Source organism: Falco cherrug, chromosome 2 (genome assembly GCF_023634085.1).
Source record: "Falco cherrug isolate bFalChe1 chromosome 2, bFalChe1.pri, whole genome shotgun sequence".
In the NCBI taxonomy this organism is placed as follows: Eukaryota; Metazoa; Chordata; class Aves; order Falconiformes; family Falconidae; genus Falco; species Falco cherrug.
Genome location: NC_073698.1, coordinates 85,360,873 through 85,377,955, shown reverse-complemented (window position 1 = coordinate 85,377,955; position 17,083 = coordinate 85,360,873). Strand labels below are relative to the sequence as shown.

At 40.3% G+C, this 17,083-nt stretch overlaps 1 protein-coding gene across 9 annotated transcripts in view; it reads right to left on the bottom strand.

Annotated features, from left to right (window-relative positions):
• Positions 1–17,083, bottom strand: part of DMD (dystrophin) — a 1,162,157-nt gene that overhangs the window by 1,084,780 nt on the left and 60,294 nt on the right. For 6 of the 9 annotated variants that reach the window (XM_055701080.1, XM_055701083.1, XM_055701086.1 and 3 more), the window contains exon 1: positions 10,719–11,049. The exons of 1 other annotated variant lie outside the window; for it this stretch is intronic. In XM_055701080.1, the coding sequence (XP_055557055.1) occupies positions 10,719–10,761 (43 nt within the window). In that variant the 5' untranslated portion in view covers positions 10,762–11,049. Of the gene's footprint in view, positions 1–10,718; positions 11,051–17,083 lie in introns of those variants that run through there. 2 more of the 9 variants (XM_055701084.1, XM_055701085.1) reach the window with 1 other exon arrangement.

The window sequence follows — 17,083 nt, the reverse complement described above, 5'->3', positions numbered from 1 at the left end:
AACCAGGGGGCCAGCACGCCGATGAAGTGGCAGGCAGTCATCTGCGGCTGCTTGGTTTTCCCCCCCAACCCCCGGCGGGGGGTTCTGTAAATACTAGGGGCCGGATTGAGGAACCTGGGGGGCCGTATCTGGCCTACGGGCCGTAGTTTGAGGACCCCTGCTCTAAAATGATCAGAAAGTATACTAAAATTATCATCAAAACAGAAGATGATAATAAAAATTACCAAAAGATGAGAAAGATGCAACAAACAGAATTTATCTACATCTGAAGGATTAAAATGGCAAAGTTAACCACATTTCTTCTCTGAGAAGGATACATTGACTGTACACTAGATAACAGTACTCATTTGGAAAGCAACAAACATTTTAAAGGGCTTACTTGAATCTCTTTCTCTATTTAAAGATATTAGAACTAAAATCTCAACATGTATATACCTATCAAAATGAAAGCTCCTTCAGGCTTTTTATGCATTTTTGCACTTAGAGTGAATTGCCAATGAGTCTTCAAAATAATAACCGTATTTTTGCAGAATATGTTTTAAATAGTTTACAATACCACCTAAGACACTTCATGAACTTCTAATTTTAAGTAACTGTCAAAAAATGTACTGATACTACTGCAGGTTTGGTGTTAAGTATTTAATGGATTTTGAACTTGGGCAGACCTTAAACAAATAATGGACATTCTACACTAAATATTAATTAGATGGACTTTACAGTATAAATTTGTTCAGAGATGCTAGAGAGTAAAAATGAATACATCTTTACAGACTAGCTCTATATTGCTTTGTGGCTAGTTTATAATATGGACACATAGACAAATATGGACAGTTTTGATGTTTGTATGCGTGCCATGCAAAAAAAATGGCATCAAAAGACATGAGACAGCCCAGATCTCTCTTTCTGGCCACCTTCCACACTGGTAACAAAGGTTGCTGACAAACAAAAGCACTGAGAGAGCTGGTCAATGTCACTGTGAGGTGACAATCAATTATTTGAGGAAGGCCTTTGTGATCAGGAGGTTCCTAAGGACTGGGAAGAAAGTGAATGGCACTCATTTTCAAGAAGGGCAAGGTGGAGTATGTGGATAACCTGGGAAGGTGATGAAGGAAATCCTCTTAGAAAGCTGCAAATTATCCTCGAAACCATTCCCGAACGTATGAAGTACAAGAAGGTGACTGGGAGTAGTCAGCATGTGTTTACAAAGGGGAAATTATGCCTGACTCACCTGACATCCCTTCAGGAAGTGGTGACTGGCTCAGTGACTATGGGGAGAGCAGCTGATGCTGTTAATACTGATTTTAGCAAGGCTTTCAACACAGTCTCCCATAACATTCTCATAAACAAACTGTATGGACTAGGTAAGTGTCCAGCGAGGTGTATTGAAAACTAGCTGCACTGCTGGGCTCAAAAGTTGGGAACAGTTGCACAAAGTCCAGCTGGAGATCTGACAGGACTTTTGCGCAGTTCAAAGTGAAGCGTAAAGTCCTGCATATGGGGAGGAACTACCCCATAAACCAGTATACGCTGGGGACCTACCAGCTGGAAAGCAGGTTTACAAAAAAGTCCTGGTGGACACCAAGCTGGACATGAGCCAGCAGTGTGCTCTTGTAGCGAAGAAAGCTAATGGTTTCCTGGGCTGCATTAGGCAGATTATTGCCAGCAGGCCAAGGGGAGGTGGTCCTTCCTCTCTGCTCAACCCTGGTCAGACAAAGCTAGAGTGCTGAGTCTAGTGCTGGTCTCCCCAGTACAAGAGAGACATGGACACACTGGAAAGAGTCCATCAAAGGGCCACAGAAATGATTGGGCCACCTTTCAGATAAGGAAAGGCTGAGAGAGCTGGGACTGCTCAGCCTGGAGCTGAGAAGGCTCCTGGGGATATCACCAATAACTATAAATACTTGATGGGAGGGAGTAGAGAAGGCAGAGCCAGACCCTTATCTTTGGTGCCCACTGACAGGATGAGAAACCATGGGCATAAATTGAAAAAGAGGAAATCCCTTAGGGACGTAAGAAGAAAACAAAAATTCTGCAAAGATGGTCAGATGCTGAAACAGCCTGTCCAGGGGGGTGTGTAGTCTCCATCCTTGGGGATATTTAAAAGCCAAGTCAACATTGTCCTGAGCAACCTGCTCTCACTGACCCTACTCGGAGCAGGGAATTAGAGTAGATGATCTCCAGAGGCACCTTCCAGCCTCAGCTGGTCTGTGAGTCTGTGAAATTTCATCAGTTTATAGGTTGAGCAACAGTTTCTGGAAGCACTCCAAGACAGACACAACACCTCTTAGGAGGAACTCATAGTCCATCAAAAAAACCCTCCACAGACTGACTTATTGCACTAGGAAAAAAATGATTCCTTGGTTACTATTTAGGGCTAAGATGTTTTTCACATTCTAGATAAGAATTTCTGAAATAAGAAGTAAATAAACTTTGCGTGTATGACAGGTAGATTTAGGAAAAAAAAAAACAAAACAACTCTGGCCCCATTTGGAACAAGTCCTTGTTCAAACCACATCTTTCCTTCATTTAAAGGGAGGATTACTGGTCAAGTAAACTTTGCTTCACATTTGCCTGCAACATGTCAAGAGTAAAATGAATCAATTCAGCAGTAGCAGCAGCTGGGAAGACTCAGCAAAACAAGTGTTAAGTCAGCTTAAGATAATATGCAAAAATTAGCAAGCCTTCTTGGAGGAGGAAAGGGCTTATTTAAAGCAGCTAAAGCAGTACAGCAATGGATGTGCATGACTCAGAGAAAAGAGAAAGTGGCAAAAGGACTCAAGAGAAAACAAGGGAGCTGACAACAGTATCTGTAGATTTGGCCTTCACAATTCAGCCACTGTTCCCTAAGAAAAATGGGCTTGTCCTTACAAGATGAAAGCTTGGATGTTCACCGTCACTCAGTTTGTTTCAAAATATAAAATATTTCCAAATACATTCTTTTAGCTGTAACACTTGAAAAACACTATTAAGTTAGCAACTGTGCTAAAAATAGCAGTAATTCTGAATTGATTATGAATAGACATGCCTTGTTTTGAACAGGAAATAGAGATGGATAACATAATCCAATAGATTTCCTTTCCCAAGGCAAAAATGTGTCCCAAATTACATTCTTTAAACCTTTACATCAGTCAGGTAATCAGGTCAGAAATACCATTTCACTGGGGATATCTTTTAGTCCTAACAGCAGAATTTGATACAATTAAGTACAAATTCAACTTATATGCTGTCTAGAAAGCATCTTGATTTAAGCAACTTCTTTTAAATCTATACTAGTATCACTGAGCTACTCTGTATGTAAGGAATGGAACTTTAAACAATTACAGAGGGGAAAAAAGACCAGATATGTGATTATTTTTTACATTTATAAAACTTTCCCCCCCCCCCCATTAAGTGTTAGACATCCTACTGTTTGATAACTGCTCCTGAAATTCACCATTTATTTCACAGTTTTAAGTTTCCCCCCTTGCTGCTGTTAGAGATTTTAGAGTTGATTTATTTAATTATTAGGAAGAACAGAAGGGACAGAATCAACCCTATAACATGCTTGTCTTTTACAGACTACTATAAAAGGAATTGTTCTCATGTTGGCGAGAAAACAAGAATTCCTTTTTGTGAAAAGTTACTTGGCTTCACCTTTGGTTTCCATTTAACATCTGATGCAAGTGAAACTTTCTCCTCTGTAAACAGAGTATAAGCAATGCAAACACTTTAATCTGGATCTTCTGCATTTTTGGGGAGTGAGTAACGATCAGTTGACCAAGCATTTATAAAATTTGCCTTACAATTTGGTGTAAAAATATACCGATTTCTATTTTCAGCATCGTTTGCAGAGTTTGAAAGGGTGGGGCAGGTAATACGCATAAAATATTTATTAAATCATACGATAAGAGAAGGTTGGCAGTAAACAAAGTCAAACAAATAATAGAAATAATGTATTCCTGATATCTAGTGCAAACTAATGATTCATTTCGAGCTGCTAACAATCTTTGCTAAATGTAACATGAAAAAGTCTAAACGCAGTTTGTTCAAATTAGTAAGGCTGTACATATAACATCCACAAATTTACCATCAGTCCATCACAGGCTGGTACATTCTGAGTTTCCTCTTCCCTTTTGTTTTGACAGGCAGTTTTAATAAACTCTTTAAAATGGGTAGGATCACTGCCTCTGAGGCAGTCCCACCTGGATCTCTCTGCAGCAAGGAATGCCTCTGTCCTTCTTGCTCCCCCTGGCCCCAAACAGACATCCTCACATTTTCCTTTCTTATGAGTTGACCGGCTTTGGGATGGGTTAGGCAGCCAGCAAGAGTTAGGGAGCTGGCTTATACATTTTAAGTCCAGGAATGCAACAGGGTAGCTTTCTGTCTTAACAGCATCTTTCCCCATATTGAAGAAATGGGAACAAATCTTCTCAGTTATTCCCACCTTCAGCATCAGCCGTTTACATCAGAATGTGTCGTGGGCTTCTACCTGCTTATTTACAGCATTCATCATCCAGGAACTTTATAAGGTGCTCTTTAACACCTCCAATAACACTATTTAATGTTATTAACCTTTTAGAAAATGGAGTGTCTGCATTAATTTTCCACCACCTCAGCAACAGCTGGGAACCTCTGAGCTTTGTTCAGAGAAAAATAATGAATGAACAGCCTTTCCCCCAAAGGAAAACCTTAAAATATTGGGGGAAAACACAAATGAGAGAATAAGGTGAAGGGAACTACTGAAATATTTGTGCGTTACAAGAGCAGGAAGACGGTTAGGAGGGAGGAGGACAGATGGACAGAGACCTCAGCATTCTCCACCATTCTTTTGATGCATACACCATGAGCAGAGTGATAGCTGGGTCAAAATAGTAAATAGGTCTCACTGCAGAAATGTTTCTTATGAGAAATTTGTACCTGGTTAGGACCAATAAGGAGATTAATCAATCAATCAATCAACCCTTTCTTTCTTTTGTCTCCCCACCCCCATCCCCCGCTCCCACTTCTTTCCTCCCCCCTCCTGCCACTGCAGTCCATGACCTTCACAAGAAAACACTTCTGCTTTCCTAACAGGCTGCAAGCCTCCAAGGACCAGCACTGCTTTCTGGGAGAGAAAACTGTTACCTCACTCAGAATTCAATCAAAACCTGAATGTACGAAGTGAAAAATAAACCAAGGACATCATTATTCCATCTCATTGTGATTTGGCTTGCCTTCAAATCTTATACCCTGTATATCTGAAATAGCAGCAACGCCTCCATTAGCTGAGCCTTCCAACACTTTATTCAAAGTATCTTTCAAAACAAAAAGGCAGAAATGTCAAATTCCAATCACCCTTTAGATTCCTTCAATTCCCAGTGCCACACACAATTAAAAGCCTTACCCATGGGTAATTTCCCATAAAAAACAGCGTGCATGCATGCAGACACTCTGCCACGTGGGCGGGTGCCAATTTTAGAACATGGCAAGCACCAGTGGGGCGAGACAGCATCCCGTGCTCACAGGCACGCTCCCGCAGTCAGCATAATTGATTCTTCACAAGCGATAACAACTTCCACACTTTATAGGAAATCTAGGTTATCTGGCATCCAGCAGGACAATGCCATGTACCTAGTCCAATGTGTATTGCAAGTAAATTTTTGCCCATCTTCTTTCTAAGTTTATATTAAGAATATCACATACTGGGTTTGCTGTTTTTACTGGGATATTTTTGGAGGGCAAGAAACCCACAGTCTTCTCACTTTACTGGCAGTCACAGGAATGAAGTGGTTAAAAGAAACAGTCACAAAGGGTTTTATTAGCCTGACTAAAATACTGTCTCTCCTTCTATGGTGCTCATAACTCCAGTAGGTCCCCAGGTATCTTTCAAAACTTTGTAGCAAAGGCAAGGAAAGCAAAATGTGATATTCTGAGTCCCCATTTAGGTCATCTCAACACACTAAAGAGTTTTAAGTTTGCTTGCTTTTTTGTTTGTTTGTTTGTTTAAAGAAATCACCAAACCATTAGGATACTTCATAGAAAAATACTGCAGAAAACAAAGTTATTCTTAGGACTAACATACTTTTGTAGTATTGTCTATGAGGAAACTTTTACAACTGCATCTTTTTAACAAATACAATTTGTTTTGGTTTTGTTTTTTTTTTTTTTCTGCTGAAGGTGACCCTTTAAAAATGTTTTAAGAAAGAAATTAAGCATAAATGTGCCATCTTAACTGTTATCTTGTATGAACACATTCAAAATTACAAGAACATATGCTTTTGCTTGCATAATACTATTTCTTCTACATATGCTTGCAATACTTACAAACTGTATTTCGTCTTTAGGAATACAAGACTGTATGCAACTGATAAAAATTCAATCATATAGATATGGATTGTTTTCAGAAATACAGAATTAGAGAGAAGGAGGACCAGAAAACCTCCCAAATATTATCAGCCTCATCCTCTAAATAACACCCAAAAATTAAAATAGTACTTGCAACCAGAACCAAGAAGTTTCTAACTTAAAATCCAGCCTGTCTGTCCTTCAAAACATATAATTAAAAATGTTGTGACTTGTTGCACATGTGGCAAGTAACCTAAAAGGGAAATCTCTGTAGTCTCTGCAGCGAGTATACTGAACCCAAACAAACAAATCCTTTGCTCCACATGTGCTTTTCTGGGAAGATGAAAGAGCTTGTTCCCTGGCGCAGCCCAGCTGGCAAGCAGTTCTGCTAAGCCACACTCCGCTAACCATTATTTCTGCTTTCTACAAAGCTCAGTCTTCAATAAAGCACAATTATTTAAAAACCCCGGTGCTGTTCTGCTTCCCCTGACAGCGATACAGTATTATCGCAAGTGCACCCTCCTCGACAGCAACATGATGCTAAAGTTCCGCTAAATTTATCAAGGAGTCTTTTTCCAGAGGTTAGCTATAACACAGTACAATGCTTATCCTCCTAAATGATAATTAAGCTTTGGGGTAACATTTAATTGAAAATGTACTGTGAAAATCAACAAGTCAGCCTTTTCAAATCAAGGCAGCTTGGTTCACAATCCCGTTCAATGTGATTTTGTCTAACAGCAATCCATGACAAAAATATATGAGCTTAATCCTGTTCCCTCTGGCAATCATTTAAAAACACTTAACCCGTTGGACAATTCTGAGGCTCGAATAATTTCACGGTATTAGTCAAGGGTTAACCTTTTTCTACTAACATTATAACTTCTCAATTATAAATAACTCTATCTGATCGGTAACTATATTCTATTAGTAACATAACTGAATCTTTTCCTTTGGGCGGGGGGGGGGGGGGGGGGAAGAGAAGTGAGAGGGTTAATTTTTCACAGGATCACCAGCTTTGTATAATACACGCCGTCAGACTACTGTTCCTTGAATGTGGTCCCCGGCTCAATAACCCTTCTGGGAAGAGCCACAGCCAGCCGTGATGCCCATGGGCAGTCTAGGGACCAGGGGCAAGGGAGCAGACACCAGGGAGGAGCAGTCAGGATGAAGCACCCTCCTGCAACAGCTGAGGAGTGACTTTACCAGTAGTTCTTTCCTCACATCCAAATTCCAAAGAAATGTGCTGTCATCCTCCTCCTCCTCCTCCTTTCTCACTGAGTTGTCTTGAGCCACAGCAAATCACATGCCCAACAGGAGCAGCTTTATAACACAAAGAGGCTGGTGCTGCCAACCCAGTGCTCCCTGCAAGGTGCATGTGCATCACCAGGCTCATTTCAGAGGAGCTTCAGTGTGACCCCAGCATCCCACACACCCACAGAGAGTTTGTGCCCATCAGCTGAATCCAGTGTGCTTCTCTGAGTTCAGCTTCCTCCCAAATGGATGCAGGGCACAGCTTCCTCCCCCTGGGATGCACGCTGATAGATGGTAATTAGCAGGAACATCTGGGAATCTGCTTCAGAAATGCACTTCTGACCTGAGCTAAAGCACGAACCTAGATGGACCTCTGCTACAGTAAACCCATGATAACTGTAAGGGATCCCTTGTGGCCACCAAATTTCAGGCAGGATTAGTTTCTTTTCTGCGCTGGCTCTGGTTTGATGATTAATTCTATTTTTAGTTACTACTTTGTGCAAATCCAAGCAGAGAAAGCGGCTGCCTGTGTGCAACTGCAAGCAGAATTTGGTTCCATGTCAGACGAAGGACGCAGAAAGAGGATTGTATCTGTTAGAAGAAATACAGCATATGATACTGAATCCCCTACGGAGGATGGCTTTTAAGATAAAGTTCACATAATCTCATCTTAATTAAAACAAAATTAAATATATAATATCTCATTTCCCTGGCACTTTATTATTTAGGTGTCATTGTCAAAGACTGCAGAAATCTAGGAAGAGACAGTCACTGCCCCAAGGAGTTTCCAGTATAACTCAAGCAGAAGTAAACACTGAATAGCTCAGGAAAGAAAGTAAAGCCCTCAGTGATGAATAAATACCTTTATGTTTTCACAAAGGTCATTCTCAGCAGAAGTGAGAGAAAGCAGGGAACAAAGAACACACTTTTACTTTTGTGGCATGGGAGAAAGCAGAAGAGAAAAGGGAAGAGGTGAATGCAGAGGTGGATGGAGGGTTGGAAAGGGGACTTTAAGAAAACAGAAAGGATGGATTTAAAAAAACAATGCAGAGGTGTAAGTGACTGCTGTCACTTCTAAAAGCAAAAAGTTTTCATCTAATATAAAGAAGAAAAGCAAGCACAGGCAACAAGTAGAAGTGACATGTCCTGAATGAAGGCTGGGGATAAATTTTAAAGCATTATTTTGGACACACTTTGTCACAAAGCACAGCTTTAGGCTTTTCCTATTTTATCGATATACAACTATAAAAAACATTGACAACATTATCTAAAATTATATCGAGAAAAGTGCTGTGCCCTATAAAAGAGTAAGGATACAGGTGAGGAAATCAATTCAGCTAAATAATTCCCAAGAAGTGCTAGGACAGCTCCCTTTCATTTTAGATATGAACATAGTTACGTGACATAATTTAGCAAGTGATTTAATGGCTCTTGTCATGAATGCTATTCATCTGCTAGAAGCAGCTCTGGGTCTCTATTCATATTTTTCAAAAGCTCTAACACAGCTATTTTTTTTCTTTCTTTCACCTACTACGTCTTCAGAGTGCAATTATAACTTTTCAGCTAAGCAGCCAAGATCTTTCCCCCTTACTTAGCAAGCACCTGCCTGGCTTCCCTTGCAGCACCGTCTACTCAAGGCTGAGGATGAGCAGTCTGGGCTAATATTGTGACTCCCTTGGAAAGGGAGTATATAGAAAAATTAAGACAACAAATCCTCCTCATTGTTCTCCAAAGAGGAGTGGTGGAAAAGGCTGGGCACTACATGGTTTTCTCTAGAGCATGCTATCTTCCTCTGCCAACCAGGAGTAAAACCCCTTAAAGAAAAATCCACAACGTTTTTCCTTCCCAATACCACTCACAGTATTTTCCAAAGAGAAGCAATCTGTCTCCTAATTATTTAATACATGATGATGGTGATGTCATTTTTCTACCCCTTCTTGAACTGTCAGACTGTGTCAATAAGTAAAGGGTCCTATCACAGCAGGACCTCTCCCAGTGGTACAAAACTGTCTGGAAAATTTATGGCTGATTTAAATCTTATTTACTGCGCAAGAAAGCACAATTAAAGTTCATATTGAAAAAAACGGAAAGCAAAATTTGGCATAAGACCACTCCAGCACCCTTGTATTTTCTGTTTTAAGCTTATTTCCTGTCAAACATAACGAAATCTAACGTTATTTTCAGGAAGCTTCATCAGAAGTTAGGGACCATACAGTCCTCTAAATGTTATGGGGGGAAATGACAGTGTGTATGCATTCCCCTGCCTTTTATGATCAGAAAAATAAAGAAAAAAACCAGGAATTCTAGTATGATAAAGACACAGGACTAAGCTGAAAGTGGAAGAGCCAAAATAGATTAATTATAAAACAGGGGGCAGGGACCACAGATCAAGTTTGAACAATACTGACCCTTTATTTTTCCCCAGCACAATATGTTCTGGGAGCCTGGGTGGGGAAGAAAGATCATCTGGGAACATGGTATATGGATTTTAAAACTCTCTGTCACTCTTTCATTCCTGGTTTTCTTTAGTCTCTTAATCTTGACATCCTCTGTTTGTCATCTTACTGCACAGAAGGGATAGCTTTAAGCTAACTAACAAGTGGAAGCCTAGAAAACATGCCTGTTGTTTTCTGGGAAGCACATGGGGAGAGCTCAGCTGCTGCTCACTTTGAGCAAAACTGACACCCCCTCATTTGGTTGTTACCAGACAGTTCAGTGGCCAAAGAAGAGCACTCTTACTCTGTAAGTTAATATTAGGCAGTGAAACTGTGAATGCCATTAAAATTCAAAGAAACTGATTAATCCTTTGATGTGTTGTCAAATTATTAGAATAATTACACTTTTTTTCAAACTTATTGGTCTGTATTCTAGTCTCTCTTTATTAACCCCATGCTTTAATGAGTGGTAAACCTCAGGAAGAAATGGATTATTTTTATTCAAAGGAGAGCTGCGTACTGTTTCTGGAGCACTTCTTTTATACAGAACATACAGGATATTACGCCCCTAACAGAGACAAAAAAACTTTTTATTTTCACCCCTGGTGCTCTCCTCCTTTAGACTTGAAAAGTAAACATTTAAAAATGCATGCTGTTAGTGGGTTGCGTAGCACTAACTGCTCTGTCAAAGTGAATATGGTGATAAATTGTCAGTCTGTTCATACTTACAATCATCTTCCACTTCCTCATACCAAAGCATATGAGCAGACATGAAATCTCTCCACAAACAAAAAAAAAAGAGGAAAAAGAAAACAGCAGCAAAATATTTCTTGGCAAAGTATATTCCAACTTTGCTGCTCCAGTAGCTTTTGCTGAATTAGGCTTGTCCCTGTGTAACAATAGATGTGTCCCGCGAAAGCCCCAGCAGCTCTGCGGAGGAGAGCGCAGAAAGCACCCTGGTGGGATGCAGCTCTGGGCTGGCTGCCGGCAGGGTCTGCGTCCCAGGCAGGGAGAGGCAGGGATCCTCACTTCCACCCAGCCGGCATGGTAACTAATGCCAGTGCTCTTTGGAGGCCCCTAAATGTTTCAAATTCCAGGACCTGCGCAGAAGCAATGCTCTGTGCTTCCCTCAAAACAAAGTTGATTTCCCATAATAGGACAGCCCATGCACTCGACATATAAGGCTCTGCTTCCAGGGTGGCATGTGCAATGGATTTAAATTATCTGTTATGTCTTCCCAAGGAACATTTAGCTCTTCAGAGCTGGGTGAAGATATTTACTGTCCCTTTGTGCAGATCTCCTGAGAGCCCTATGAAACAGATTTGCCCACTCCCCAGCAAGTGACCCCCAGTCCACCCCCAGACAGGATCCTCCCTTTCCGGGAGAGAAGAGGTAACCCTCTTGTATTCAGCTGTTCTCTCCCAGATGAGACTTTTGGGATTGCAACCTCCCGCCCAAGCAGGGGAAAAAACAAACAAACCCAAAAATAGTGCTGTCGCCAAACTAAGTGTATAAATACTAACACAGGTTGTGATAAATCAGTAGGTGCTTTAAAAAAAAAAAAAAAAAAGAAAAAAGTATTGACTTACAATTGACCTTTCCACTCCCAACAAAACCATGTGGTAGTGCTGCTATACAGAGCCCAGAAACACTCCTCAGAAAGCAGCAGAGGCAGGAGCATACGCTAGCTGCCTGTCACTGACTCTTTTCCTAATGGTGGGACCGTCCCCCCACTCCCAAATCCTGCTGGTCCCAAACAGGTGAGACCTGGCCTCACATTCTCCCCCTGCATTTGGTCCCAGGCCTCCTTAGTTTGTATGGGAAGGAAAAGCAGGCATCCGGCATCCACACAATACTTGGGAACAGGACTGTGTCGTCCTCCACCCAAACCCAGATTTTGATCAGGCTGCTTTCTACAGTGTATACTTTGTATGGTATATACGGCTTTTAGAGATAGGCCATAAAGAATCATGTTTTAAATTCATGGCTTCATTTGAAAAGTCATTTGAAAAAAACACTCTTACACTGTTCATTTTTTTTAAAAAAAAAATTATCCCTAAAAAAACTGGAAAATGTTATTCTTCAGTTTTAAAGGTTAAAGTGTCTAGTCACGGTGATTACAAGTTTATAACTAAATTCCTGGATTATACAGAAAAATAAACACAAAAATGAAGTGCATAATATACCCTTACAGCCACTGGCATTTTCTACACCAATAGTCAAATTAATACCCTGGAGAACCTGAATGTACAGTACATGCCAACAGACTCCTAAGGATTAATTTGCAGCCCACAGGAACTGCAAGTCATGAACTGATGTAGAAAATAATCTGAAGCAGAGCAGAGCATGCTATGACAGCAGCAGCATTTTGATTATTTGAGAGAGAAAGAGACTGAGCAAGCTCAGGAAAGGAACAACTCATCGTGCAAAAGTTCTGCTTTAAAATACCTAAGGTCACCCCTGATAGCACGTGCTGTCAGTAACTGAGGCCCAGTAACGTACTTAGAGACTACAAGCAGAAGTTACCTTGAAGTTAGGTGTTTGCTAGAACTGTGATCCCCTCCTGGCTCCTATTCATTTCAAGGTGACAAGCTTTTTCTTCAAAACTTTCCAGGTGCCTAAATCTCTGTTTCTGAATTTTAACCAGAAGGCCTTCATCTCAACAGAGCTCTGCTGTCTGTGTTACACCTAACTGGAGTCATAATCCACAGAGTTCATATGAACCATCATCTCTGAAAATGTCTTTGAGACCATCAGAGCATAATCAGATCAGGCTCTGCAAGAAATGCAGTGCTACTTAATACTTTCTTCTGACACATGGCTCAAACAAATGCCTAGTGGTAACATTTACAATAGCCTACAAATTAAGCAATCCTCTAGATGCAGGAAATCCAGATTTGTTTCCCCTTTTCTTGCTGGAGGAGTTCAAAACCCGTGTGTCTCAAGAGAGTCCCCAGTCCATTCACAGCAGTGCAGAAACCTTCAGCCTAGAAACATTTCCCCTTCCTCCTATTGACACTCCTCCAGTCAATGGGGAAAGTCAAGATTTGTTGGGCCATAGAGAGAATCAACAAAAGTAAGTGTTTAAATCTACTGGGGTTTTTTGGTTGGTTTTGGATTTTTAAGGGGTTTTAAAATTGTTTTTTGTTTGGGGGATGGGGGCGGAAGTGTAAAGGAAATTGATTCTCCTAATTTTCAGCAGCTAGGAATGCTGCAGTTGGTTAACACCGAGAAATACCAGCTTTATTGAAAAGAGGTTTTATATGCATCTGTCAGTCCCTACTAGCCAGCATGATGTACATTTATACTGCATGTAAAACCTGGTTTACCATTTTGACATACTAGGTTGGCTTGTTTATAATTTGGTGGTTGGTTGTTTTGTTGGTTTTTTTCTTTTGTTTGAACCAGAATTAAAAGCTCTGTCTCTCTTCAACAACAGAGAGCCAGTCACATCCTCACCGTAGATCTGGGCGAAGTGATTAATGTAAACTCAATAAATGCTGGTAGTCAGAGGCCACCTGCCTCATTCTTTCTTCTAGATGCTGTTAAGCGTCAGGCTCTGACCTGCAGCAGCAGTGCTCGATGCTCTGAGACTACAGTGCCTGTGCTACAAGAGGGGAAAGGAGCAAGCTTCAAAGACACAGAGAGGTTGGAAAATGTAGACGACTTGGAATAATAAAAATGTGTATTTTTTCAAATGATTGCTGGCAGCTCCAGTTTAATGTTGCCTTCCTCTTTCACAATCAATAATATGTTAAATGAAAAATTTTTCTTCTTCACTGTAACGTTTAGGGTGATTTTCACCCACCCATTAACAAACACTTTATACAGAGGCTGTTTGTTTTCCTTCTTGAGAAGTCTTTCAAAACCCAAGTATTGATAAAGATGAACGTATTTCCTTTCTAATGGCAGAAGCGTGACAGTAATGCAGAGATGGAGAAAACGCCGAAGAGGCCAGTAGCAATCTGAAAACAAGGCCCACCAATAAACAGCCGTTCAGGAACTGTTTAGGAGATTGGGTTCAGCATACATCAGCATGACCTTAGAAAAGAAATGTATTTCAACGTCCAAAACATGGCAGTCAATTTTACTGTCTCCACAAGCTTCACCAGAGGGAGGTTAGGACGCAAGATAATGGTCAAACCTTAGACTAGTCATGGGAACCAAGTTCTCAGGTCTCTAGCTCTTCCTGTCCTGTACCATATTGAAGGGCTACACTGAAATTCAGGACTTCTCAGGGGGGTGGGTGTGGGGGGATGCATGGGGAGCAGGGAAAAGAGACAATTGGAAAATTATGTTTTTGACATAGAAAATAAATATACAGTGGCCAGAATAATTTATATGGGAGGAAAGATCTGCAATTGAACATAAATAAATCCAATGAGAACTCCATGTTAACAGCCTCTACAGAGTAACAAATCTTTCATCTCACTGTAATTTACTATGATACAGGCACCAAACAAACCCCCAACAAAAGAAAGCACACCATATTGCCGTTTCTATCATCTAACACAGACAGCATCTCGTTTACTGTTAACAGATAAAACAAGAAAATAACAAATAGGTAGCATGCTGTGCAGAACTGATTTACAAACCTCTTATGACTTTTTAAACATCCCAGTGGCACATGTTGTTTGCCAATACAACACAACATCAGGCAGAGGGCTTAAAGCATAAACCTAAGACAGATGATATTTTGATTAGAATTTCAGAAAACATTTCAACATTTATTCCACTCTGCTTTTAACTCCCTGCCAACTCTGACCTAAAAAAGAAATAATAAAGGGAATCCAAGCCTGTCACTCAGTTCAGCCATTAGGCTCATAACAAGATGTCTCTGTGCTCTTACCAGGATTTGCAAATATACCACATCTATCTGTGTGGGAAGAAGCGCTGAGCTCTAGGGACTATGGGACAGATGTGAAGGGAGAACTGGGATGGGAATGTTTTAAGCACTAACTCGCAGTGTGGGGTTTCACCCTGGTGGTATATTGGCTCCGAGACTTTGTTATTCACTTCCTGTTATGGAAAAAAACAAACAAACCACTTGTGTGTCAGCAACAGAGCAAAAAGAAATCTTCAACCACTTTATCACAACAGAAGTTCACAGACAGCTTCTGATTTTCCTGTGAAATCAGCAAGGAAAAAAAAAAAAACTTACAAAGAAAAAAGAAATCTTTCCAATGTGAGCCACTGAAGAAATTCTTTCTTTTGTTTCTTAGCCTATTTTTAATTCAAAAGGAAAAATATTGTAGAGGTTTTGAGTACAGGTTTCAAGGTTTGGTTGTTTTGTTTTATTTTTTCTCTCTATGCTTATTTGTTCTGCAGGCCAGAAAGTAAAAGGTAAAAAAAAACAAACCAAAAATCACTTGCTTTAAATTCTGAAGAAAGTAGTAGATTTCAACTTCCAGAGCGAAAGATACAAATATAAGTTTATAGTTAGAAAATCAGCAGTCAATATAATGACTAAAGTAAAGCCCTTTCATATGCAAGGGGCTGTTAAAAAACATCCAGTTTCCATTCAGTATATTTCTATATCATGAAACACTTCTGTTTGAGAACATGCTCCAGGATATGAACCAGCATATTAGTTGATTACTGTGTTTGTGCTCTCCCCAAGCAAGCTGTCTCCTTTGTGCCATAGTGGCTGCAGAAGAGGGCTTACTCTTTCTGGAGAGCAGCTAACACAAAGAAGGGCTGGGCTCACTTCTTACTCATTCAACTTAACAAGTAATAATCTAGAAACAAGCAGTAATCACTTTCTGTTTTGGAAAGCTTCAGCTAAAGAACAACCAGTCCTTTTTACCTAGGGGAACTCTCTTTGGGGCGAGGTCCTGAGCAGATTTAGCAGGGTGGTATTCGCTGCCTCCGTTTCCCATATGCATATTGTTTGTGCTTTGCAGGTCTGTATTCTCAAACCCTGTAAATTCTCCAACTTTCAGAAACTTTCACCTCAGCAGAAATTAAATCAATCTTAACTGGAGTCAGTTGAACCAGACTACTCAGAAGATATACTGAGCCATCCAAAGGGAAGTGTAAGAAAGGATAGCAAATTATATAAAACCTAATATTAAGAGTACAAAGAAGAGAAGAGGAAGAAGATTTTAATTACTGATATATACATGGTAGGAGTCCAAGTAATAAAGAGGAATTAGAATTACTCATTTATGTCTATAAAATATCTAATCTTAATCTCTCCAGAGAGGTTCATGTGATCAGAAGGGAGAACATCTTATTAACTAATATTCCTTTCTCTAGTTTTAGGCATGTTGTTCAATCCAATCACCATAATCATCCCACATAACCTACAGAGAGGATTCTCCTCCAGAAAGTTTTTGAGTATCTAAAATAGGCTCCTGCCCCAACTGCCCTCGGGGAGGGGCAAGGAGAGGGTGCTTGGCTCTGGCTTTCTTTTGGGTTGTGCATCCAGACCATGAAAGGCCGAGATCAGACTGTCTCTCTTCTCCCTGTCTTCTCAATGCCCACAGAAAGAAAATCTGGGCACACAGAACAGTAGTGAGATACAACACATCACATGAGGTCCCCCTGTTGAAGAGAAAGCCCTTTGGTGTGTAGATGGGTTCAAAGGGTGGGTCCAAAATGTGAAATTTACCCAATTCTGAAAGCCACTGCAACTCACCCAATGAAGGTCTGTATTCAAACATCATCAACATTACAGAGGAACTGATCACTGACTCCACAATTAGCAGTTGCTTAAATGCAACTAGTAATAACTTGATTACTTGTATCACATGTAAATAGTGAAATACTAACTGATTTTTATGGACACATGCACATTCATGTGCATGTATGTCACTGAGAGACTGAGTGCAAACACAAGCAAGTGCTGGTGACAGTAACGTATGCGTATCTATACATCTTTTCAGAAGACCCAATTTCACAAAGTTGAAAACAATTATAAACCTTCATCAGTAAGGAGAAAGAAGTTAAACACAGAAATGTGAAGGATAACTGGAAGATGTTTGAAAACACTGTTTAGGTGACTACATGTCATTACTACCAAAGGAAGTTCCTCTGGTTAAAAACAAACAACTGCAAACAAAAACAAATTTAGTCTAGAAGAGAAGGCGGTA